The 21,164-nt window shown below is 40.3% G+C and overlaps 1 protein-coding gene across 1 annotated transcript in view; it reads right to left on the bottom strand.

Annotated features, from left to right (window-relative positions):
- LOC109841994 (calcium-dependent protein kinase 17-like) overlaps nucleotides 12,540–21,164 on the bottom strand; it is a gene marked incomplete at its 5' end in the record, with an annotated part of 15,628 nt that continues 7,003 nt past the window's right edge. The window contains 6 exons of the mRNA XM_020410916.1: nucleotides 12,540–12,934; nucleotides 13,031–13,255; nucleotides 13,819–13,986; nucleotides 14,600–14,715; nucleotides 15,202–15,354; nucleotides 15,461–15,604. Of these exons, the coding sequence (XP_020266505.1) occupies nucleotides 12,812–12,934; nucleotides 13,031–13,255; nucleotides 13,819–13,986; nucleotides 14,600–14,715; nucleotides 15,202–15,354; nucleotides 15,461–15,604 (929 nt within the window). The remainder of the gene's footprint in view (nucleotides 12,935–13,030; nucleotides 13,256–13,818; nucleotides 13,987–14,599; nucleotides 14,716–15,201; nucleotides 15,355–15,460; nucleotides 15,605–21,164) is intronic.

Here is a 21,164-nt window from a genome sequence, read left to right as displayed (position 1 = left end):
TGATTGATCTTGATGGTTGCGACAACAACACGACTAATATTAGCAACTATTAGAGATGCTGATGAGCAGTATAATGATTTCAGAAATAAAAGGTTGGACGTAGTTGGTGAGTTGCTTGGTAGAGAGCTGTGGGCAAATATCCGTCCAGAAGACACTATGGATGTTGATTCCCGTCAAGTTCCTACAACGAAAGCTACAATCAAATAGCTTTCGCGCCGACAATCGAAAGTTGGTGAGTTGCTTGGTAGAGAGACGTGGGCAAATATTCGTCCAGAAGACACTATGGATGTTGATTCCTGTCAAGTTCCTACAATGAAAGCTACAATCAAATAGCTTTCGCGCCGACAATCGAAAGTTGGTGAGTTGCCATCTAAAGACACTATGGATGTTGATTCCCGTCAAGTTCCTACAACGAAAGCTACGATCAAATAGCTTTCGCGCCGACAATCGAAAGCTGCAAATGGAGGACTTTTCACATAGATCGAGAAGAGTTACAATTCAACGACACTTCCGACAACTGATGAAAACTCTATTCAGCAGTCTTCACATTCTGTAGTGAAAGTTACAATCTGACGACTTTCACACTCCACAACAGTTAAAGCTAGGATTACTGAACAACGGTCCTTGCAACGCTTTACAGAAGAAGTTACAAGTCAACTAGCTCCATTACTGAACAACGGTCCTTGCAACGCTTTACAGAAGAAGTTACAAGTCAACTAGCTCCTTCTAAAACATGGATGTCATCCCCGCGTTACAATTCTGGAAGTACAGGCGACCCCCGCGTTTCCAAGCACAAGCTAAACGTGAGCGACCCTCGCGTTCGTAGGGGTTCAACCAACACCGACCCCCGCGTTTCCAAACTATAATAAACCAAACGCAAGTGACCCTCGCGTTCATGGGTGTTCAGCTAATACCCAACCTCGCGTCTCAATTCTGAGAGGCGACGTTGGGTTCTGAACGACAGATTGGGCGTTTGACTCGTTCAAATACGAGCTGAACGATTTCAGAACTGTTTCCCCACGATCTGAGAAAATCACACCCACTTAGGAGCGGATTTAGAGGGCAGTTACAACCTCTTATCCACCTATAAAATCTCAACAAACTCAACTGAGTTAAAGGCTGGCTTTTTGGAACGGAAGAGTTAGCAACAGATTGGATTCTCAGGATCTCAACCACTCGGTTGGTTGATTCAACAGCAGCAGCAGTAAAATCCTTGGAGATAGGATTTTTGAATCAAATTCAGAAGATCAAATCTGAGAAGATTCTTCAACAACAGAATATCATCTTGGTCATTAACCGAATTTTCGGTTCTAACAACTCTATTAACAGAGTTCTAACTCGTTCAGAGTTCTAAAACTCGTTCAAGAGTTACTCATAAAACTTTCCACAGAAGTTCATCGTTCCCACGAGATAGAAGACGGTCGGATCGTCAATGGAGAGCAAATTCGACGCGAGCAATCGAAGGAGGCATTCCATCGCTACTGAGAAGAACCCAGTTTTAAACAAAGGAGAGAATCAAATTCGTTCTCTTCTCTTTTGTAATCAAATTGTAATTAGAATCAAAATAGCACGAATCTTCTCTGGATCAAGAGAAATTCCCTTGGACGTGACAATAAATCCCAGGAATTTTCCGCTCGATACGCCAAGGAACGATTTGGTCGGGTTTATCTTCAGCTGATGTGCTCACATGATATCGAACATTGTCTTCAGGTCTGTAAGATGGTCACCTTTGTGCTGGCTTTTTACTGCTATATCATCAACGTAGCATTCGATCTTCTTACGTAGATGTCCGTGGAAGATGGCATTCATTGCACGTTGATAAGTTACACCTGCGTTTTTCAGGACAAAGGGCATCACTGTGTAGCAATACACCCCCAGTGGAGTTCTGAACGCAGTATGCTTTTCGTCTTCAGGATGCATCTTAATTTGATTGTACCCTGAGAATCCGTCCATGAAAGACATCATTTCATATCCACATGTATTATCGATCATGACATCAGTGATAGGAAGAGGAAACTCGTCTTTTGGACAAGCTGCATTGAGGTCACGAAAGTCGATGCATATTCGGACTTTACCATTTTTCTTAGGAACTGGAACAATGTTGGCTACCCAGTCTGGGTGTTATTCCTCTCTGACAAAACCCGAGTCTATAAGCTTTTTAACTTCGGACTCAATTACTTCCATGATCTCTGGACGAAACCGATGTTGTTGTTGTTTAACGGGTTTTGCATCCGGATCGATGTTGAGCCGATGCATGGCAACTTTTGGGTCAAGACCAGACATGTCTTCATAGTTCTAAGCAAAGACATCTATATATTCTCGGATGAGAGATATAAGGTCCTCTCTCTCAGATGATGATAAATTTTTAGCTATGAAGATGGGCTTAGGGTCATGTTCATCTCCCATGTTGACCTGGATCACTTTATCTTCAGTGGGCGGTTCACGTTGTTCGAAGCGCATATCCCACAAGATGTTGAGGCGTTTGATCCAAGGATTGTCGGTTGATTCAATTAACTCTTCATCACCCCCTGCGTCTTCATCTGGATGACTAGTTAAAACCATGTTCATAGTCAGATTTTTAAAGAAAGGTCCGACATTAACGTCGGATTCCCAGGAAGATGTTCCAGATGAATGATCCTGATGCAGATAATTACTGATTTCATTTTTTGAGACAGAGGGGGTTGTGACATAGCCCACACCTCTTCCGGTTTTTTGATAGTAATCTGGAGGTTTTCCTTCGGGAGTAAGAGACATTCGAATCGGTGTTCGCCTTTCTTTCCCGAAGTTCAAACCCTGTTTTTCGTTAAAGTTATACCCCATTCGATTCATTAATTGGACGGAATTAGGTTCATGGTAATGGAACTGAGGCACTCCATCATCTTCCTCTGAACTTCCTCGTTTGAGTTGTTCAGGTTTGACTTTACCAAAATGGATTGGCTTCTGCCCTTTTTCCTCTGAACTTCCTCGTTTGAGTTGTTCAGGTTTGACTTTACCAAAATGGATTGGCTTCTGCCCTTTTCTTTTGGATGAGACTTTGAAGAAAGCCTTTTGCGCATATTCTACTTCTTCATCTGAAGCAAATGATGACTTAATCGGCAATGTTAGTGATGCATCGGCGCATAATGTGTGCCATGAATCGGTACCTATCTTAGTATTATTCTGTATTTGTTCAGCTTTAAAGGATCCATCAGACAAGTACGCCAAAATAAAATCTTCATTAATGCACCACTCGCCCTCACTCAGTACATTATTATTGTTCTCGACTGGACCCATTACATTGAAGTTCAACTCCCATGGACAATTTCCTTCAGGGTCTGGCTCGACGTCTGCTTCATTACCGCTGTCAATCTCTTCTTTCTCCTGTGACTCCGAGTAGAAGACCGAATCTGTGTGGAAGTTTTCCACTCCTCTGAAAGGGTATTTTTCCGCAATCAAGGTTCGAACTTCTCCTTCCTCATTGGCATACTTCATAACCTGATGGAGGGTAGACGGGACAATGCGATTTGCATGAATCCATGGTCGTCCCAACAATAAATTGTAGGACGTGTCCGCATCTATGATGTAACAAGTCACTTCGGACTTGAGGTCTCCAATCTAGCATTTGAGTTTGATTTTCCCTAGGGGCCGAGTGCTGTTGGCGTTGAATCCGAAGATGGTAGTCTGAGTAGCGTTCAATCGATGCATAGGAATCCCTAAGACTTGCATGACTCTGTATGGCATGATGCTGAGTGTCGAGCCTGGGTCAACCTGAACACGGCTGATTTCTGATGACCCGATGTATCCTGTGTAGTATAGGGATCTGTCATGTTTATGTTTCACTTCCATATCCTCCTGAGTGAATGATATACAGGGTAGACTTCTTGCTGCTTGTAAGCACTGCAGGCAAGACTGATCTTTAGCTGCTTCAGGAATCGGAGTGACTTGAGTGATAAAGCTCTCTATGTTCTTTAAAGCTTCAATTAGAGCTTCTTTGGTGGTTTTGGACAATCTCAAGAGCTCATATAGGGTAATCCTAGCAGGTATATTGGCCAGCTGCGCCATGACATTGAATTGGAATGGAGCGCTCAATTCCCTAAGATCCTGATGAAGATTTTTGTTGAACTGGAGCTCCTTTTGTTTCCCTTTATCGACCGACTTCTTTGGTACAAAACCCCCAGCGTCTTGGGGCTGTTCTTCGACTTCTTGAGCATTCTGGTCATAGTCTCTCAAGTAAGCTTTTCCCGACCGAGTGCCAGGGTTGACTCCTGGGTATGCTGCCAGGACGATTCTCTCTTCTTCTGTGTCGGTGAGAGGTTTGAGATGATCATTATTCTCATTAACAGAGGGGCTGATCATGTTGGATGACTTAGCTATATCTCCCTTCTTTTTGGACGTGGTTTTTGTACATTGTTGATCTTCAATTAGGTCGGGATGGACCCATATGATCTCCCCTTTTGGGGTAATGAGGGGTACCAACCCCCTGTCCTTCTGATTATGTAAGTCGGTGTTTTTCAAGTGTATTTCCCCTTTGTGGATGAGAATGACGCCATCTGTAGCAGCTACAGGGAGGAAATCACCGAACTGGACCGCTATCAAGTTAGTGGATATTAAAGCTTCAATTAGAGCTTCTTTGGTGGTTTTGGACAATCTCAAGAGCTCATATAGGGTAATCCTAGCAGGTATATTGGCCAGCTGCGCCATGACATTGAATTGGAATGGAGCGCTCAATTCCCTAAGATCCTGATGAAGATTTTTGTTGAACTGGAGCTCCTTTTGTTTCCCTTTATCGACCGACTTCTTTGGTACAAAACCCCCAGCGTCTTGGGGCTGTTCTTCGACTTCTTGAGCATTCTGGTCATAGTCTCTCAAGTAAGCTTTTCCCGACCGAGTGCCAGGGTTGACTCCTGGGTATGCTGCCAGGACGATTCTCTCTTCTTCTGTGTCGGTGAGAGGTTTGAGATGATCATTATTCTCATTAACAGAGGGGCTGATCATGTTGGATGACTTAGCTATATCTCCCTTCTTTTTGGACGTGGTTTTTGTACATTGTTGATCTTCAATTAGGTCGGGATGGACCCATATGATCTCCCCTTTTGGGGTAATGAGGGGTACCAACCCCCTGTCCTTCTGATTATGTAAGTCGGTGTTTTTCAAGTGTATTTCCCCTTTGTGGATGAGAATGACGCCATCTGTAGCAGCTACAGGGAGGAAATCACCGAACTGGACCGCTATCAAGTTAGTGGATACAGTCTTCTGCTTCGGCTTCAAGGTGAGCACATTATCATTCACCAAATTATGCAAGATGTCTTTGAAGACATAGCATTTCCTGGTAGGATGCCTGAGGAACCTGTGATAGCGACAGTAATTGGGGTCATCCACCTTTCCTGCTTCATCTGGTTTTCTGATCTCGGGGAGCTGCAATTTATTGTTCTTCCGAAGTAGTTGGAACAGAGTATCCACATGCTCTTCTTTGAACGAGTATTGCTTAGGCGCTCTTGCTGGGTTTGGTGCTTTGCCTTGCTTCGCAGGTGGCGTGCGTGTGTTGGTGTCGGCAGCCAATGTGTCCTTTCCCTTGGAGCGCGGAGCATTGTTCTGATTGCGTTGCTGTTGTGGCTTGGGTTGAGTAACTTCTTCAGTCTTGACCCGAGCGACATTCTCTTCGTCTTGTTCTCCTTGCGAAACTAATTGTCTCCAGGAATGACATTCCACCACTCCCATCGGAGCGAGGAGCTGGGTCTGCAAGTTGTGCCTGTAAGTTTCAACTAAGGTTGATTGAGTCATACCTGACGGGCATCGTAATGCCATGCTGCGGAATCTTTCCACATAAGTCTTGATGGACTCTCATTTCTTTTGCTTGGTGGCGAGAAGAGTCGGGACCGAAACTTCTGTGTCATCTTCAAAGAATCTGGCTAAGAAAAGCCTTTCCAGATCTACCCATTTCTGAATAGATCTAGCAGACAGTTTCATAAACCATTCAAAGGCAACTCCTTTAAGAGTACCGATAAACAAATGGGTCAGGATGGCGTCGTTTGCTACCACATCTCCCGTCTGTGACTTGAAGTAGTAGATGTGCTGATTTGGCGACCATGTGCCATCGAACGGTTGCAAGGTAGGAGCCTTAAACTTAGTAGGATAAGTCCGTATCACCCCTTCTTCGCGAAGCTCACTTCTGTTAGCTATTGCATTAAGGCGGGCTTCTAGGTCATCCACTTTAGTTGACTGAGGATTCGGATCTCTTTCCGTCTCTCTCTCGTTTTCGGAAGAAGACTCCAAATTATGAGTCTCACGTTCTAAGTTCTCGGGCGCTTTCTGCTTTCTTTTAGAGATTGTCCTCCGGGAGGATTCTGGTCTTTGACCTTTTTCAGCGAGGAGCTGGGCCAACATATCCTTTATTTGGAGAAGTGTCTCTTGTTGTGCATGGAGCATAACGTGGTGTTCGTCAACTCTTTTAGCTAAATCCTCGGGGTCTCCAGTCATGTAAACGGAAACTTCCCGTGCCACGACGGAGCTTGAAGATTGAGATTTGATGATTGCCGAATGTTCATCATCAGAAGTAATTCCTTTGGCCAACTTTCGATAGTCAACCGAGCGGATAGCTCCTGTCCGCGTCCGAGTATGTCGATATACTCCTTCGAACTCATCACAAATTTCCCGAACGGTCGGGGAATGGCTTCTTTCTGATTCATCAGAATTGGGAGCCGAGGCTTTCCCTCTGCCGATCACATTAATAGTGACTTGAGGATATTCAGCTTCTGTTATTTTCTTCTTATGATAACGTCGTCGCTTGACAGGTCTAGCAACGTTCGCCAATCTGTCGAAAACAGATTGTCGGGGTTCAGGTGCACAACAGTGGCATTCGGAAAGAACCACTGAAATAAGCCGCTCACAATGGCATGAATGAGCTGCTTGTTGCGTTGGTTTCCCTCTAGAGAGTAATTCTCGCAAATCAGAGACTTAAGAGTAATTCTTTGTCGGAAATAAGACTCTTTGTCCTTGAGTGGGCGAGACTGGTTCTTGTTGGACATGAACCTTAAGCCCTTGAACTTGGCGGACCACATCGCGTTCTGGAGACGAAACGCGAGGGTTACGTTGTGATTTAAAAACACCAGGCTTTAGCCTGCGTTTAATTGATGAAACAGACCCCTTAGGGTCCTGTTTTGTTTGGACGCACTCATGAGGTGCGTGTTTATCCATAGCAGTACTGTGTTTTGGATGGACAACGCACCACTGAGGATCGCGTTTAAGCTGTATCACTCGAGCCTCATAGTTAGGCTCATTGCCACGAAGTATGCGTTCTGGAGTAGGAACGCAATCTTTGGGCGGAGCTTCGAAAACGCAATCCTTGCGTTGAACCAGGGATCGGTTTTCTCGAAGATGCGCACGCCGGATGGATCTTCTGCGTCTTCGAGCGGTGTTCTTCTTAGCTTGTTTCAGATACTTTGCAGCAACATCATTGGCGTTTATAGAGTTTGACTCTTCTATAGGCCGTTTGTAGCCTGTAGTACGTCGTGTTGATGTAGACGTGGACTGTTCAACTTGTTGGACAAGTCCAGCAGAGGCTAAGTCCGCTCCTTCAGAGGAGGGGTGATTTGATGAATATCGGCTAAAGGAGATGGCTTTCTTTGACCTTTCAGCAACAGGTTGGATCTCTTTGGAGATTTTTCGAATGTTGCACATGGCCTTGGGGCTAAGCGATCCAGAGGAAAGAGCTTCCTCGTACTTGGCTTGATCAAACTCTACAACGAGAGTTTCAACAGTTGTTCCAGCGAGATGGACATCGGATTGTGCCACCACTTCTTCGTCAGAGAAGCTAGTCCCCAGCGGAGTCGCCATCTTTTGTTTGTGGAAAATTTACAATAAGAAAATTATGAAAGAATTGTATCTGATTTTATTCTCTCTAACTACTTAGAAAAAGAATGTTTACAACTCTCTCAACTCTTGATTACAATTTGAATTCCTGATTACAAAAGAGAAGAGAATTGATCTGAATTCTCTCCTTTGTTTAAATCTGGGTCCTTCACGGTGGCGATGGAGTGCTTCCTTCGAATGCTCGTGTCGAATTTGCTCTCCGTTGACGATCCGAATATCTCAATTCACTGGAACAACTAACTTGTGTGGTTGAACCGATCAAGAACTCTCCACGAGTGTTGTAACTCAGAACGAGTGACAAACTCTATTAAGAAAAGAGTTATTTGAACCGAAATAATTCAGTTAATAAGCCAAGTATCAAATATCTGGAAATCTTCAATTGTTGACGATTGTTGCCTTCAGATTCTCTCCTCTCCCAGATCTGATCTCCAAAATCCGATCCTGAACTCTGTTGAGTTTGTTGATATTTATAGGGGAATTTTAGAGGTGTAACTGCCCCCATAATCCGCGCCTATATGAGGGTTTAGTCGCCCTATTAATCGGGTATAACAACCCACGTAAACCACTCCTCAAATCGTGGGTGAAGAGCAGTTTCGAGGTCGCTACGATTACATTTGAACAGGTTAAACGCAAGTCTTGCGTTGCTAAACATGAACTTACGTATACCTCTGGATGATGCGTTAACATCTGGACTTGAGTTGCGTCTGGATATGATCCTGCGTCTAAACGTAGTGTCTGGAGTCGCGTTTGCAGCGGTATGAAGCTGCGGATGCAGTGATATGAAGCTGCGTTTGCAGCGGATGGAGCTGCGTTTGTAGCGGATGGAGCTGCGTTTGCAGTGATATGAAGTTGCGTTTGCAGTGATATGAAGCCGCGTTTGCAATCTCTGTCTTTATATATGGATGACACCAATGACCAATCGAGAAGGCCTTATTCAGGCCATTTGTGACAATTGAGGCATCTCAATAACACTATCAACTGCAGGTCACAATCTTCACTAAGATCTCTTTGCATGGCTTTAACCATGTGCTTCTCAGCATATCGAATATTTACCCACAGCTCTCTAGATCTTCCCGCTTTTCTAAAATTATTACACTGCTCATCAGCACCTCTAATAGTTGCTAATATAATATTAGTCATGTTGTTGTCGCAGCCATCAAGATCAATCATCTCAAATATAAGGCTGTGTTTGTAACGATATAGAGCTGCGTTTGCAGCGACTGTAGAGCCGCGGATGTAGTGATTGCGTTGACGTTGGAAATTACTTGTGTTTCGATTGCAAGGAGGAATTCTGCTTCTTGGTTTGAAGAAATCATTGCCTTGTTATCTCTTCTTGATCCATCGAGGAATCCTTTGATTGCAGCTTTCCTTTGGTAACAAGAAAATCGTTTTATTGTAACCTCCTTAGTCAAAACTGTCAGTTGAAGTCTGATAGGGGTAAACTATCTATTATGATTTTTAGATAGCCTACAGCTAGCTCGAGATGGCGGTGTTCTGGGAGTTGAGATCGGCGCTTGCTCTGATACCAGTGAACGTGAACAAAGAAGAAGAGAAAGAATGATGAGTTTCTTTGAGGGGGCTCCAGTAACAGGTAGGGGCTTTGTTTCTTTTGTTATATATTTCTCAAAGTAAACACTTAACTATATATAGAGGCCAAACCCATTATCTCCACCCCCTCAAAACTGCATCTGAGAGATTTTCTCTCAACAACCCCATTTTCCACATTTTTCTCAACTAAGAAACATTGATTTGGTCATACAAGACCAAGTCAAGATAACAGAAAGGGCATCTAAAGAAGTTCATTGACAATCGACGTGATCCGCCGACTCAAGAATAAGCTTAAGACTAAAGAGATGTTAAAAGGGAGAGGTTAAGATTCTCTCAATGAGAGCAAAACGGAGAAAGACCCGTGCCGCCAGCATCTATATACTATTATATAAAAAAGCAAGTTGGGGTACTCTAAAACTTGGATGAGTGGTGGACGTGTCCTCATTTCCATTGTAGTTTAAAGGGCAAAAATGTCATTATATAAAAAAAATTCTCTTTCTCTTTCCTTCTCTTACTTTTCTCTTTCTTTAAGAACGTTCTAGATTATTCAATGACTTGAAAATAACATTGGAGCCCACATATCCATTATACTTTATTTTATAAATGATACAAAGAAGAAAGTGCATTTTTTATGTAAAGGTAGATATACCTAAGTATCAAGTTTCTTTACATATATCTATACTATTATTATGTTAATTAATATATGAATAAAATTAGTAAAGAAAAATATCAATATCAATATCAAATTATAATGGTAAAAAGACAATTTCTTATAGAAAATCATCTAATCATCACCCTCTCTACATCCACTATTGTTATGGTGTTTTCAGTCGCTAAAATGCGGCCCTTTGCTAGCAACGGACATATATCCTCCTGCATACACTGCTCAAGTCAAATTGACGATTAGGATCACCAAAAATTCCGACTTAGCCGACTCGACGAGTCGACATCTCTTTAGGTCGACTCGACGAGTCGACATCGGCGATACTTGTCGATCCTCTTGTCGAAGACGACTCGCTACGAGCCCACTCAACCAGTTATTCGACGCCACGCGGGGTTGACTCGAAAGACGTTACTTCTCGGCCAAACCAAATGACGACTTCAACCTCAAAGCTCCCCCGCTGACAACGCGTCGACGTCAAATTTAATGCTTGGCAGGCACCATCATGCCTCTAGCCTCGATAGTCTTCATGACTCATCAAACCACGTCGACACCGCCATGCCCCGATCCTTCACATTAAATGCTGAGGTGATCTCTCCCCCACTCATTAACCGACACATGTAAAGTAGGTGCTAACGCAACTGCCAGGTCATGCTCGTTTGCCGCCATCCTGTACTCGGCTAAGATTATCATTCTATCCTTTTTCCACCACTATAAATAGAGCTACTATTCTCAACAAAAGAATGCTATTTTTCCAAGCAATATCTGCAAGTTATACTACACTACACTTTAGAACTCACACAGTTCATCATTTTCCCACTCAAGTCTACCAACTGACTTGATCGTCGGAAGAACCATGGGGAAACTAGTTAATGTCCTCTTACAAGTTGCTATTTGTGCAGGCTAAATCTACTCAACTCAAAACCATATATTCGGAGAAGTGAGCGGCCCCCTATTCAACCTCACCCCAACTATATTATCTATTTAATTATCAACATCAACAACTATAAATTCACACATTCAATATAAATAGGATTAAGATTATTTCTTATATTAAAAAATGCAAATTGTTTTGTTTTTGTTTTGTTTTGTTTTTTGCTATCACGTGCATTTGCATGTCTCAAATTTCTAGTGGGTCAAATTTCTAGTCCGGTATATGTTTTTCCTTCCTTCTGAATTTTGTGCGCCAACTCTTATGAGAGAACCAAATTACAAAAAATGTGCAATAAATAATGTAATGTTCTGAAGTTCATTAAGAGATAAGCAAACGTATCTTATCTCCGCCTGTCCAAGCTAAGTTTGCTTGCTACATGAGGGGTATGTCATTTGCCTGTCAGCATAGATTAAAAACTTAAGGTTTCGTATAATGTAGAAAATGAGAATGCTTTCGACCGGATATAGAGAAAAGCAGGGGTTTGACTACAGTGAGCATTCACTTGTTATCACTTATGATCAAGTTCGATTACTATCACGCTGTTAAAATTCTTATTCAGCAGGTATACATAGAATAATCCCTTACATGATAGTCCAAATATTGCCAAACAAAGAGTAGATGCGACTTATACAACAGACTATTCTCTATTAAACAGAAATGATCTTTGTTGAAATATGAAAATATTTCTTTTGTTACGAGTGCAATACGTCCATCTGACGTTATTTTTTATCTCCAGAATATAAGGAAAAATAAGGGGAATGATGAGAACAATAATATCAAGACAACGATAGAATTCATTAAAACATGATCATTTCTAGTGCCCGAGAGAGTTGTTAGACAAAGACCTTAGCAAAAATCCACTAGATTGAGGTCCACAGTCATTAATAAAGACAAATATATGAGCTAATATGACTAGTAGGACAAGTAAATGTCCCATGACCCATATATGGGCGGTTCCTTAGAATATGATATATACAGCTATTGTGGACTGAATTACTCCAGACAAACTGACAAGAAATAACTTTTAGCTCACCTCAATCAAGGAAGATTTTGGAAGATGTTGTAGATGCCAGAAAAGATCCATGCAGCATCCAAGCCACGAAGTTTCTTGATAAAATTGTGGAACTCAGAAATATCAGCTGATTTATCTCGATAAGAAAAATAAAAAAATCTCATTTTAACACAGAAGTGGGTGGAAATTGAACCTTACGTCGCGTCGGAAGTTCTTTCAACTTTCTGCTAGAACTTCAGAGAACATGAGAACTCTTCAACACAAGTAAAAGAATGATGGTAATCTAATGAAGAGAAAATACAAAGTGAACTAATCCATTGTTTGAAAGATTCTGGTGAAACATGCTCACATGCTCTGAAATAGCAAATTTTTTTGGCAAGTAAGAGAATACACCAATAAAACAATTATCTCATTTTAATCTTGGTACTCCGCACCCTGATGACCAGCATATTCGTTTAGTTATGATTCAGCTAAATTCATAAGGTTCTAAACACTTTTGCATCCGCCGTACTCCAAAACACACCCCTCTCTACAAGTGACAAAGTATTTTGTGGAATTAAATAGATTTATCTTCAGATGTCAGACTACATTTATACAAGTTTCGTCCAATAATAAGCGACCAAAGGAGAATGTTACTTAAACATTTGCAGGAGTTATAACACTGAAACCGGACCTATTTCCTATACAAAGAAAATGCATGTAGACAAAGAATGATTTCATTTTCCTCCACAAGGACTGTCAATCTGCAATCTGCATGCCAAACTGAATTTACAAAATAACTTGAATAGAGAACATGTACCTAATCACCTTAACCAAGCTTTAAAGCCTCCCTAAGCCCAAAACTGTGGTTACTTTTGGGAATCCCCTTGCCCAAACCAACATTTTCTTTTTGCATCATTGCTACAAATTCATTGTAATCTATTCGTCCATCCTGAAGACAGGATCACAATATCGCATAAGCAACTCACCTATTTCGTATGCAGAAAGAAATTTAACCACATTCAGAACTAGAAAGGTAAATACTTACGTTATCTTGATCTGCTTCCTTAATCATTTCTCCAAGCCGGACATTTTCTATACCAAATTCCTCACAGGCCAGTTGGAGCTCATCTGGAGTAATGTAGCCACTTCCATCTCTGTCAAAATATGAGAAGGCGGCAAATAAATTGTCCTCCCTCTCTATTTTGTTGAGATGCATAGTTGCAGCTACAAACTCTCTATAATCTATTGAACCGCTATTATTAATATCTGCCTGAAATATTCAACCAAAAATTATTAAAAGAAGACAAGGGCATGCATATCATTATATGAAGACAATTTTGTTTAGGAAAATCCAGTAGCAATTATAGATCAAACAGTTGAAGAGGAACTAGTTGGAAGAAGGTAATAAAACCAAAAGAGATTGCTATGTACAAGATACTATTAATTGCTGTTACAGAATGGTTCGAGTTCAGACATTAAGTTTCTTTTGGATCTAAGTGGTAAGCAGTTAACTAATTCCAGTTCATAGATAGAGTAAGATTTAGCTAAACATGTAGACTGTGTCCATTTAACAATCTAATTCCTTATGACGGGGAGGAAGCATCAAAGGATAGTGTGTATGTAAGCCATTTCTTTGCTCTGATGCACATAGCTTACCAGGTAAGCTACATGCAAAGAACTTGATGGTTGACATCATTACAGCACAACATTTATTCACATCACAGACAATTGCCAAGTTAAAATATTTTTTTTTAACTTTGTTTTACTCATAAGTAAACAACAGGGAAAATAATCCTATGTACAAAAAAGCACATCAGAAACTGTTACACTTACCGCTTCCATCAACACTGAAATTTCAGACTCCTTAAGATTAGAACCAACTCTCTCCAAACCAGCCTTTAGTTCCTCGAATGTAATTTGACCACTACTATCTGTGTCTATCATCTTGAACATTTCCTTTAGGCCTGCAATTTCATCTTCGGACAAGCTCTCAGCAATTACCTAGAAATAAATAGAAAAATTTTCACTTTTCATACCAGTCTGTTGAGAAGTTACAGAAGATTTTATGGGTCTTCTATATTACCCACTATTTATCACAGAAAAGGAAATATTTTCTCTTATAGATCACAAAGTAAGCAGCACAATAACAATGAAGGTAGAAGGCTAAAAACCCAATGGTCCTACAAATAGCATAAGCAACTATAAAGCAAACTGCGTAAGATAAGCAAAAATGAAGAAAAGAAATTTTCTATGTTATATAAGGCTATAATTTAATGTCCTGAATGTTATCATCGGTTTCTGTGCCAAAAAATCTCTTAACATTTTCTTCTTTTTCTTCACTTTTTTTTGGAGGGCTCGCACAATTTAGGTTCCAGAAACAAACTTAACTTTATTATAAGTGTTTATGTATTCTGGTAAGTTAGTATTCCTTCGACACACAGTCAAAGTTTGTTCCTACCAAGTAAACTACATGATAGCCACCAACATGATTGACTGTTGTTAATCTTATGTTCCGTATCTACCTATGCTATATACTAGTCATTTATATTTAAGATTTCATGAGTAAATCGACAGAAAGTTTCATTCTGTAAAAGTTATGTATTTGGTCACTCACCCTGAGAGCCATTTTCTTGAGTTTGTTCATCGCAGAAAATTGCTTTAAGCGAGTTAATACAGCAGAATCAAGAGGCTTATCAGGAGCTACACCATCAACCTGAACCCAAGGGTGGCCTGCAGAAAATTAGAATATGATTTTCCCAGCAAACTACATTAGCATGGCTGCAACTATACCTCATAAAGAAAGCAGTCAAAACACAAGAAAATGGAATATCCAAATTCCCAGGTATAGCACATTTTATTATGATCACAGTGTGGTAATACTTAACCTGAAGTATTAAAACTAACTTTAAAATGCTAAGAAACTAAGTAATAGAGTTACATGAACTCACAGATTTCAAAAAGATAATCTTAAAACAGATATTCATATACATGGCTCTGAAGTTTCTGAAAAGCATTAGAAGGTCAAGTGACTGCGAATATCATGGATGAAACAACAGCTATATAATAGTGTGATGATTATAACCATAATAGCTGATAGGTAGACATAGATAATAATCCACAAAAAAAGAGAAAAAAAAAGAAAAAGAACTCAGTGATAAGTAATCAAAGCAGTTAAGCACAAATACGAGTATTCCATCAAAAAGAAAGAGTTCTTACATAAAACTTCACGGGCACTTAGCCTCTTTTTGGCATCCCTTATAAGCATTTTCCTAATCAAATCTTTTGCACTCTCTGAAATACTTGGCCATGGATCTGAGACAAAGTCAAGTTCGCCTCTTAACACTTGCTCAAATATTCCCTGCTCGTTGTCTATATCAGTTAAAATAAGTTGTTTCAGCAAACATTCTCTCTTTATTTTGAATAGGCAGTAGGAAATAGAATCAAGACAGAAATAAATTGAGCCTGCAATTCTCACCATCCCAAAATGGAGGGACCCCACTCAACAAAATATAAATGATCACCCCAGCACTCCAAACATCTGCCTTAGGACCATAATGTTTTCGCAATACTTCTGGTGCAACATAGTAGGGACTCCCAACTACATCTGTAAAGGTGTCTCCTAAAGCAAGCAGAGAAGGAACGCTCAGAAGGATCTTAGAAAGGTGGGCTGAAAGCACCAAACTATGATGTTTAATTGGATAAATGCAAGTTTACAAGACTACAACATGAAGTGTTTAAAGAGAAAGAAGATGTTTTGGTTGTTATTCAAATGAATTTACCGCGTATTACCATATTGAGGATATAAAAATCGGATGCTTCTACTATCAAGCAAAATTACCACGCAGATATGATTTTTATATCACATCTATTGACAGCAAAATGAGACAAAATACAGGTATTCATTATTACAGAGGAATTTTTTATGCATTACATTTTACAATACAAATTTCTAACAAACATGGTCATAATATGATTCCATTGGATGAAGGAATTAGCTGGTCGTAAAAATTGTAATTTAGAAGTAATGAATGGGTTTACGTATAATTTCAACTCTAGATGAAATATACGCCCTCCCCCATCCCCCCTCCCCCCCCCCCAACCCAAAGTAGGAATTCCCTATTATTTTCAATGGATTCATGCTTGGGAACTTTCTATCCCACCACTTGACCATATTTTTTCTACTCTGGTGGAAATTAGCTTGAAAGTCCTCTCCTTACCAGAGAAGTATAGAAATAACTAATTATTATTCAAATCAGTACTAATACTATATTATAGTTGCGAGCATAGAGGAAGAACTTGCCAGAAGAAATTGTGTACGCTGCATAATGAGCATAATATAACTAGAAATATTGACAAGTGTTATGCATAGGGCAAAAAAGAAATACTACTTTTTTCCATCAAAGTTGATGTAGGTTTTTTTTTGGAGGAATATGTACATAACATATAGATTCGTGGAAACAGTATAAGTCTAACCTTTAAAAAAAAGTGTGTCTAGTATGTGGATGTGTGTTTTGAGGGGTTAGGGTTGGGGGGTAAACAGTACATTGCTCCAAAATCATTATGCACACCAATTTAAGTAAGTGATATCAGTAAATTTGTATATCCACTCCGTTCATTTATTATCTACATGTATACAAACTTCAACCATTTTGCATCTTATTCTATACATCAAATTGTCGCAAAATGAATAGTTTTTCCATAACATAACAAAGGAGAGGCCAGGATTCATGAGTTAGGTTATCCCAAGAATTCCCCTTTCTAGTGATCATATCCAAAACATATTTGAATGAAAGAAAACATCTCTTGAAGGATACCAATTCATCATGGAACTTTTTAGTTATATCATAAAAAAGAACCCTTCTACAGAAACTTGATGCATGGATATAAATTCTTCAAACGCTGTTAAGACTTTCAATGCAAGTAGGTCAGAATGAATGGAGTTGGAACATTCCTTTTTATTGTAGATTCTGCACTAGGGAAAATGAGCAAAGATAATCTAGTTATGAGTTGAGTATTGACGGCCTTCAAAAGCACGCAGATCAAAATGCATGACAAGCCTTCTAAACCTCAGCACGCAGATCAAAATTAATAAAGTGGTGATCAAATAACCATAAAAAAGGTAATGATCGAATAGTTGATCTATTTAGTAGATGATCCGTAAGCTAGAAATGTGTTGTGTATTAAAACTTCTCTACTTTTAAAGCCGTGATAGCTCTTGCTTCCCCGCCCCAAAAAAATAAAGTTGCTTCCATAAATCTCCCCATCTCCCCTCTTTTTCCTTTTGTTAAGCGTGCGCATGTGTATGCAAGAAGGCAAATCTTACCATCTAAAGATTTGACTTGAGTTTACTTAAAATGATTTCTTTATATTAATGGAATTTATTTTAGGGCTATATTTGTTAAATGATTGCATTAAAATGGTGAGAGACACATACTAAAAAATAGTGAAGACACTATTTTAAATATCTTTGATATAGTTAATATATTGACTGATACATCCTTTTATAAGGCTTGTCACGAAATGATATAATCTCAATATTTTTTACTGGCTTTTAGCAATTTTTGGGCGATATATCTCTGACATGACTCATATATCATCTGATATTTTGGCCTATATGTCCTTTTATATAGATTGTCGCAAAACAATATAATTCTGCAAAATATTTTAAATGTGTTTTTAGCAAAAATTCCATCTTCATGAAGTTTTATAGCAAATTTTGGTACGCTTTTCTCCCAAATTAAGTTTCTACAATTAGCTAGTGATCCTAATGTTTAAACATATATACACACGCGTGCGCGCACACAATACGCACGCATGCATGCACGCGTGCGCACCCACACACTGATACGTGTGTATCTTCTTCTGTGCTTCGGGAACTTAGAGATCCTCATGTGAGCTTGAGGATAGATGAATCTCATGGTAGCTTGAGAATAGAGACGTATGTGGAGCCGTTGGTGACGGCAAAAACAGTCAAAGTCAGGAAACGACAATGAAACAGGAAGCTGATGAAGCACTCTGGGCGGTCGACCGCACGACCAGAACTGGTCGACTGAGGAAGCAAAACAGGCCGACCGAAAACAGACATGACTACAGGGTAGAAAAACCTGTCTCTGGATGATCGACTGGTAAAGGCATGCCGGTCGATCGACGGGTTTCCTAGGCCGAACCGAACTCCTGTTTGACGCGAATTCCAAGTTGTGTTAGGCTTGGTTATTTACGATTTTACCATCCACATTGTTTAACCTATAAATAGGGATTATTTAGGGTTTCTAAACATGAGAGGAGAGATTCTAATCATCAGATAAGAGTTTAAAGAGGATAGATAGGGTTTCAAAACATGAGAGGAGAGATTCTAATCATCAGATAAGAGTTTAAAGAGAATATAGAAGTTCTTCTTTATTCTAGAGAGATTGTGAGAGAGAGATTTTATAATCTTTTATTCTTCATAATCTAGAAAATATATTTTTCTTAGCCAATTGAATTGTTTTGTGTGTTTTACTGTCTTCTTCTCAAAACAATCTTTAATAATTTCACGATCAAAGGTGCTCGCACGGCGACTCGTATCAAGTTGGTATCAGAACGATCAGATCCTATGAAGGAGTATCATGTGTATAGTCCTTACTCGATCGCAATACAAGAAGCTAGGCGATATTCTTCTTTCGCTGGAAGAAGTCCAGAAATCAACTAAGAAGAAGAAGATGGCTGAAAACAACAATTCATCCAGACTTGATGCGGTGGAGAAACAGATCGAGACCATCGGTTCGACTCTTATGAAGCTCGTCGATCTCATCCACGGAGGCGAAAAAAAAGTTGAATCTTCGACGGGACCCAAGAAAAAATCTATAGAATCCGATGGAGGTAATGAGAAATCAGATTCCGACAAAGAGGTCGAGGCCGTCAAGATTGTTCCGCAACAAGGGGCAAGGGTTCTTACCAGAATTTTAAGATTGATTTTAGAGTTGAGATTCTTGTTTATGATGGGAGTATCGACGTTGAGAGGCTTGATGATTGGATCGAGCGTATGGAGACCTATTTCACACTTTATGGCTATTCGTCAAAGGAGAAGATTGTTTTTGCGATATTGAAGCTTTCCGGGCATATGTTGACTTGGTGGAAATCCTACTACAAACAGGAGAAGAAATCGTTATCGTGGAACACGTTCAAGGAGTTACTGAGGAAACAGTTCTACCCGGTGGGATTCCTTAAAGAGCGTTGGTACAAGTGGTACGGCTTACGCCAAAGATTCAATCAGACCGTTCAAGAATACACTACAAAGTTCTAGCAGCAGGCGATGGTCCTCACATTGCAACGGAGGAGTACTCTGTTTTCATGAAGTATATGGCGGGTTTGAACGAATATATCCGAAAAGAGATGAAGCTATTCACGGTTGAGTCGATTGCATAGGCGAGCATGAAGGCTTTTGTCATTGAGTGCAAGCAGAAGAAAGGCGATGAGACGAAGGGAGATGCTAAGCAAGCTGGAGGCGAGTCTAGTGGTTTCCAACCTAAGGAGGAGAAGAAGAAGGATGATTCAGGGGAAATAAAACTGATTTGTAGTCATTACGAGAAGACAGGATATATCGCTGATCGGTGCTGAGAGAAGCATCCTCATTTCAAACCGAGGGGGTTAAAGAATGAGAAAAAGACATACTTGATGGCGTAAGGTCTGAAAGAAGTCCTAGGGATGACAGAGCCCAACAACAGTCTCGACCTTATGACAGGTAAATAGACGTGAATGAGGATGAAGATCCCAGAGAGCAGCTCTTTGTTCTTAAATTACAAGTGAAGGCCAGTTTGATAGATGCCATAGTTGATCCAGGCAGAGAGAAAAATTTGATATCTGAGGCCTTAGTTCAGAAACTGGGTCTGAAGACGATCAAGCATCTGAAGCTCTATCCTTTAAGGTGATTCAAAAGGAGGTGGGGCTAAGTGTAGTTAATCAATACACTTTCAGATTTACACTCCATAAGTCGTATATTGACGAGGTCACGTGCGATAAAGTTTCATTAGATGTTTGTCAGCTTATACAAGACAATCCGTATTTGTGGGATAGATACGCAATCTACAAAAGGCTTGCTCAGAAGTACACATTCACTAAAGACGCTGAGAAGTTCATATTTCGTTCGGCGTCTCTTCCAAAGAAGACAAACTTGGTGACAGTGACCCGAGCGAAGAGATTAGTGAATGCAAGCAAGAAGTTTGTCTCGTTGTTCATTAGTCCTTATAAGTAGGTACTGAAAGAGGATTGTATTTTAGAGCGGAAGGTGACTACGACGAGACGAAGAACGAAGGAGTCGTGTTTGGTTGGACGACAAGGTCAGGTTCCTAGTAAGGCCAAGTGGTTCAATAAAGAAGGAGGAACTCGAGAGTTTCCTCACCTGAAGTTCTAACTTGAACGGGACTTCAAGTTCCTAAAGAGGAGAGCCATAATACGGGTATATCTTCTCTGCTTCGGGAACTTAACGATCCTCATAAGAGCTTGGGGATAGATGATTCTCCTGGTAGCTTGAGAATAGAAGCGTGGGTGGAGCCGTTGGTAGCGGCGAAAACAGTCAAAGTGAGGAAACGACAAGGAAACAGGAAGCTGATGAAGCACTCTGGCCGGTCGACCGCATGACCAGAACCGGTCGACCGAGGAAGCAAAACTGGTCGATCGAATGATCAGCATCGGTCGACCGAAAATAGACACGACTACAGGGCAGAAAAACCTATCTCTGGCCGGTCGATCGGCAAAGGCATGTCGGTCGATAGACGGGTTCCTTGGGCCGAACTGGACTCCTGTTTGACACGAATTCCAAGTTGTGTTGGGGTTGGTTATTTGCGATTTTGCCATCCACGTTGTTTAAACTATAAATAGGGATTGTTTAAGGTTTCTAAACATGAGAGGAGAGATTCTAATCATCAGATAAGAGTTTAAAGAGGATAGAAAATTTGTTCTTTATTCTAGAGAGATTGTGTGAGAGAGAGATTTTGTAATCTTTTATTTTTTATAATCTAGAGAAGGTATTTTTCTTTGCCAATTGAATTGTTTTGTGTGGTTTACTATCTTTTTCTCAAAACCACCTTTGATAATTCTGCGATCAAAGATGTTCGCACGGTAACTCGTATCATACACACATGCAAACACACACGCAGACACACAACACACGCACACGCACGCATGTACGTACGCGCATATAT

This window comes from Asparagus officinalis, chromosome 5 (assembly GCF_001876935.1).
Source record: "Asparagus officinalis chromosome 5, Aspof.V1, whole genome shotgun sequence".
NCBI lineage: Eukaryota > Viridiplantae > Streptophyta > Magnoliopsida > Asparagales > Asparagaceae > Asparagus > Asparagus officinalis.
Note: the sequence above shows the minus strand (reverse complement) of the source record. Positions and strands in the feature narration are given on the sequence as shown.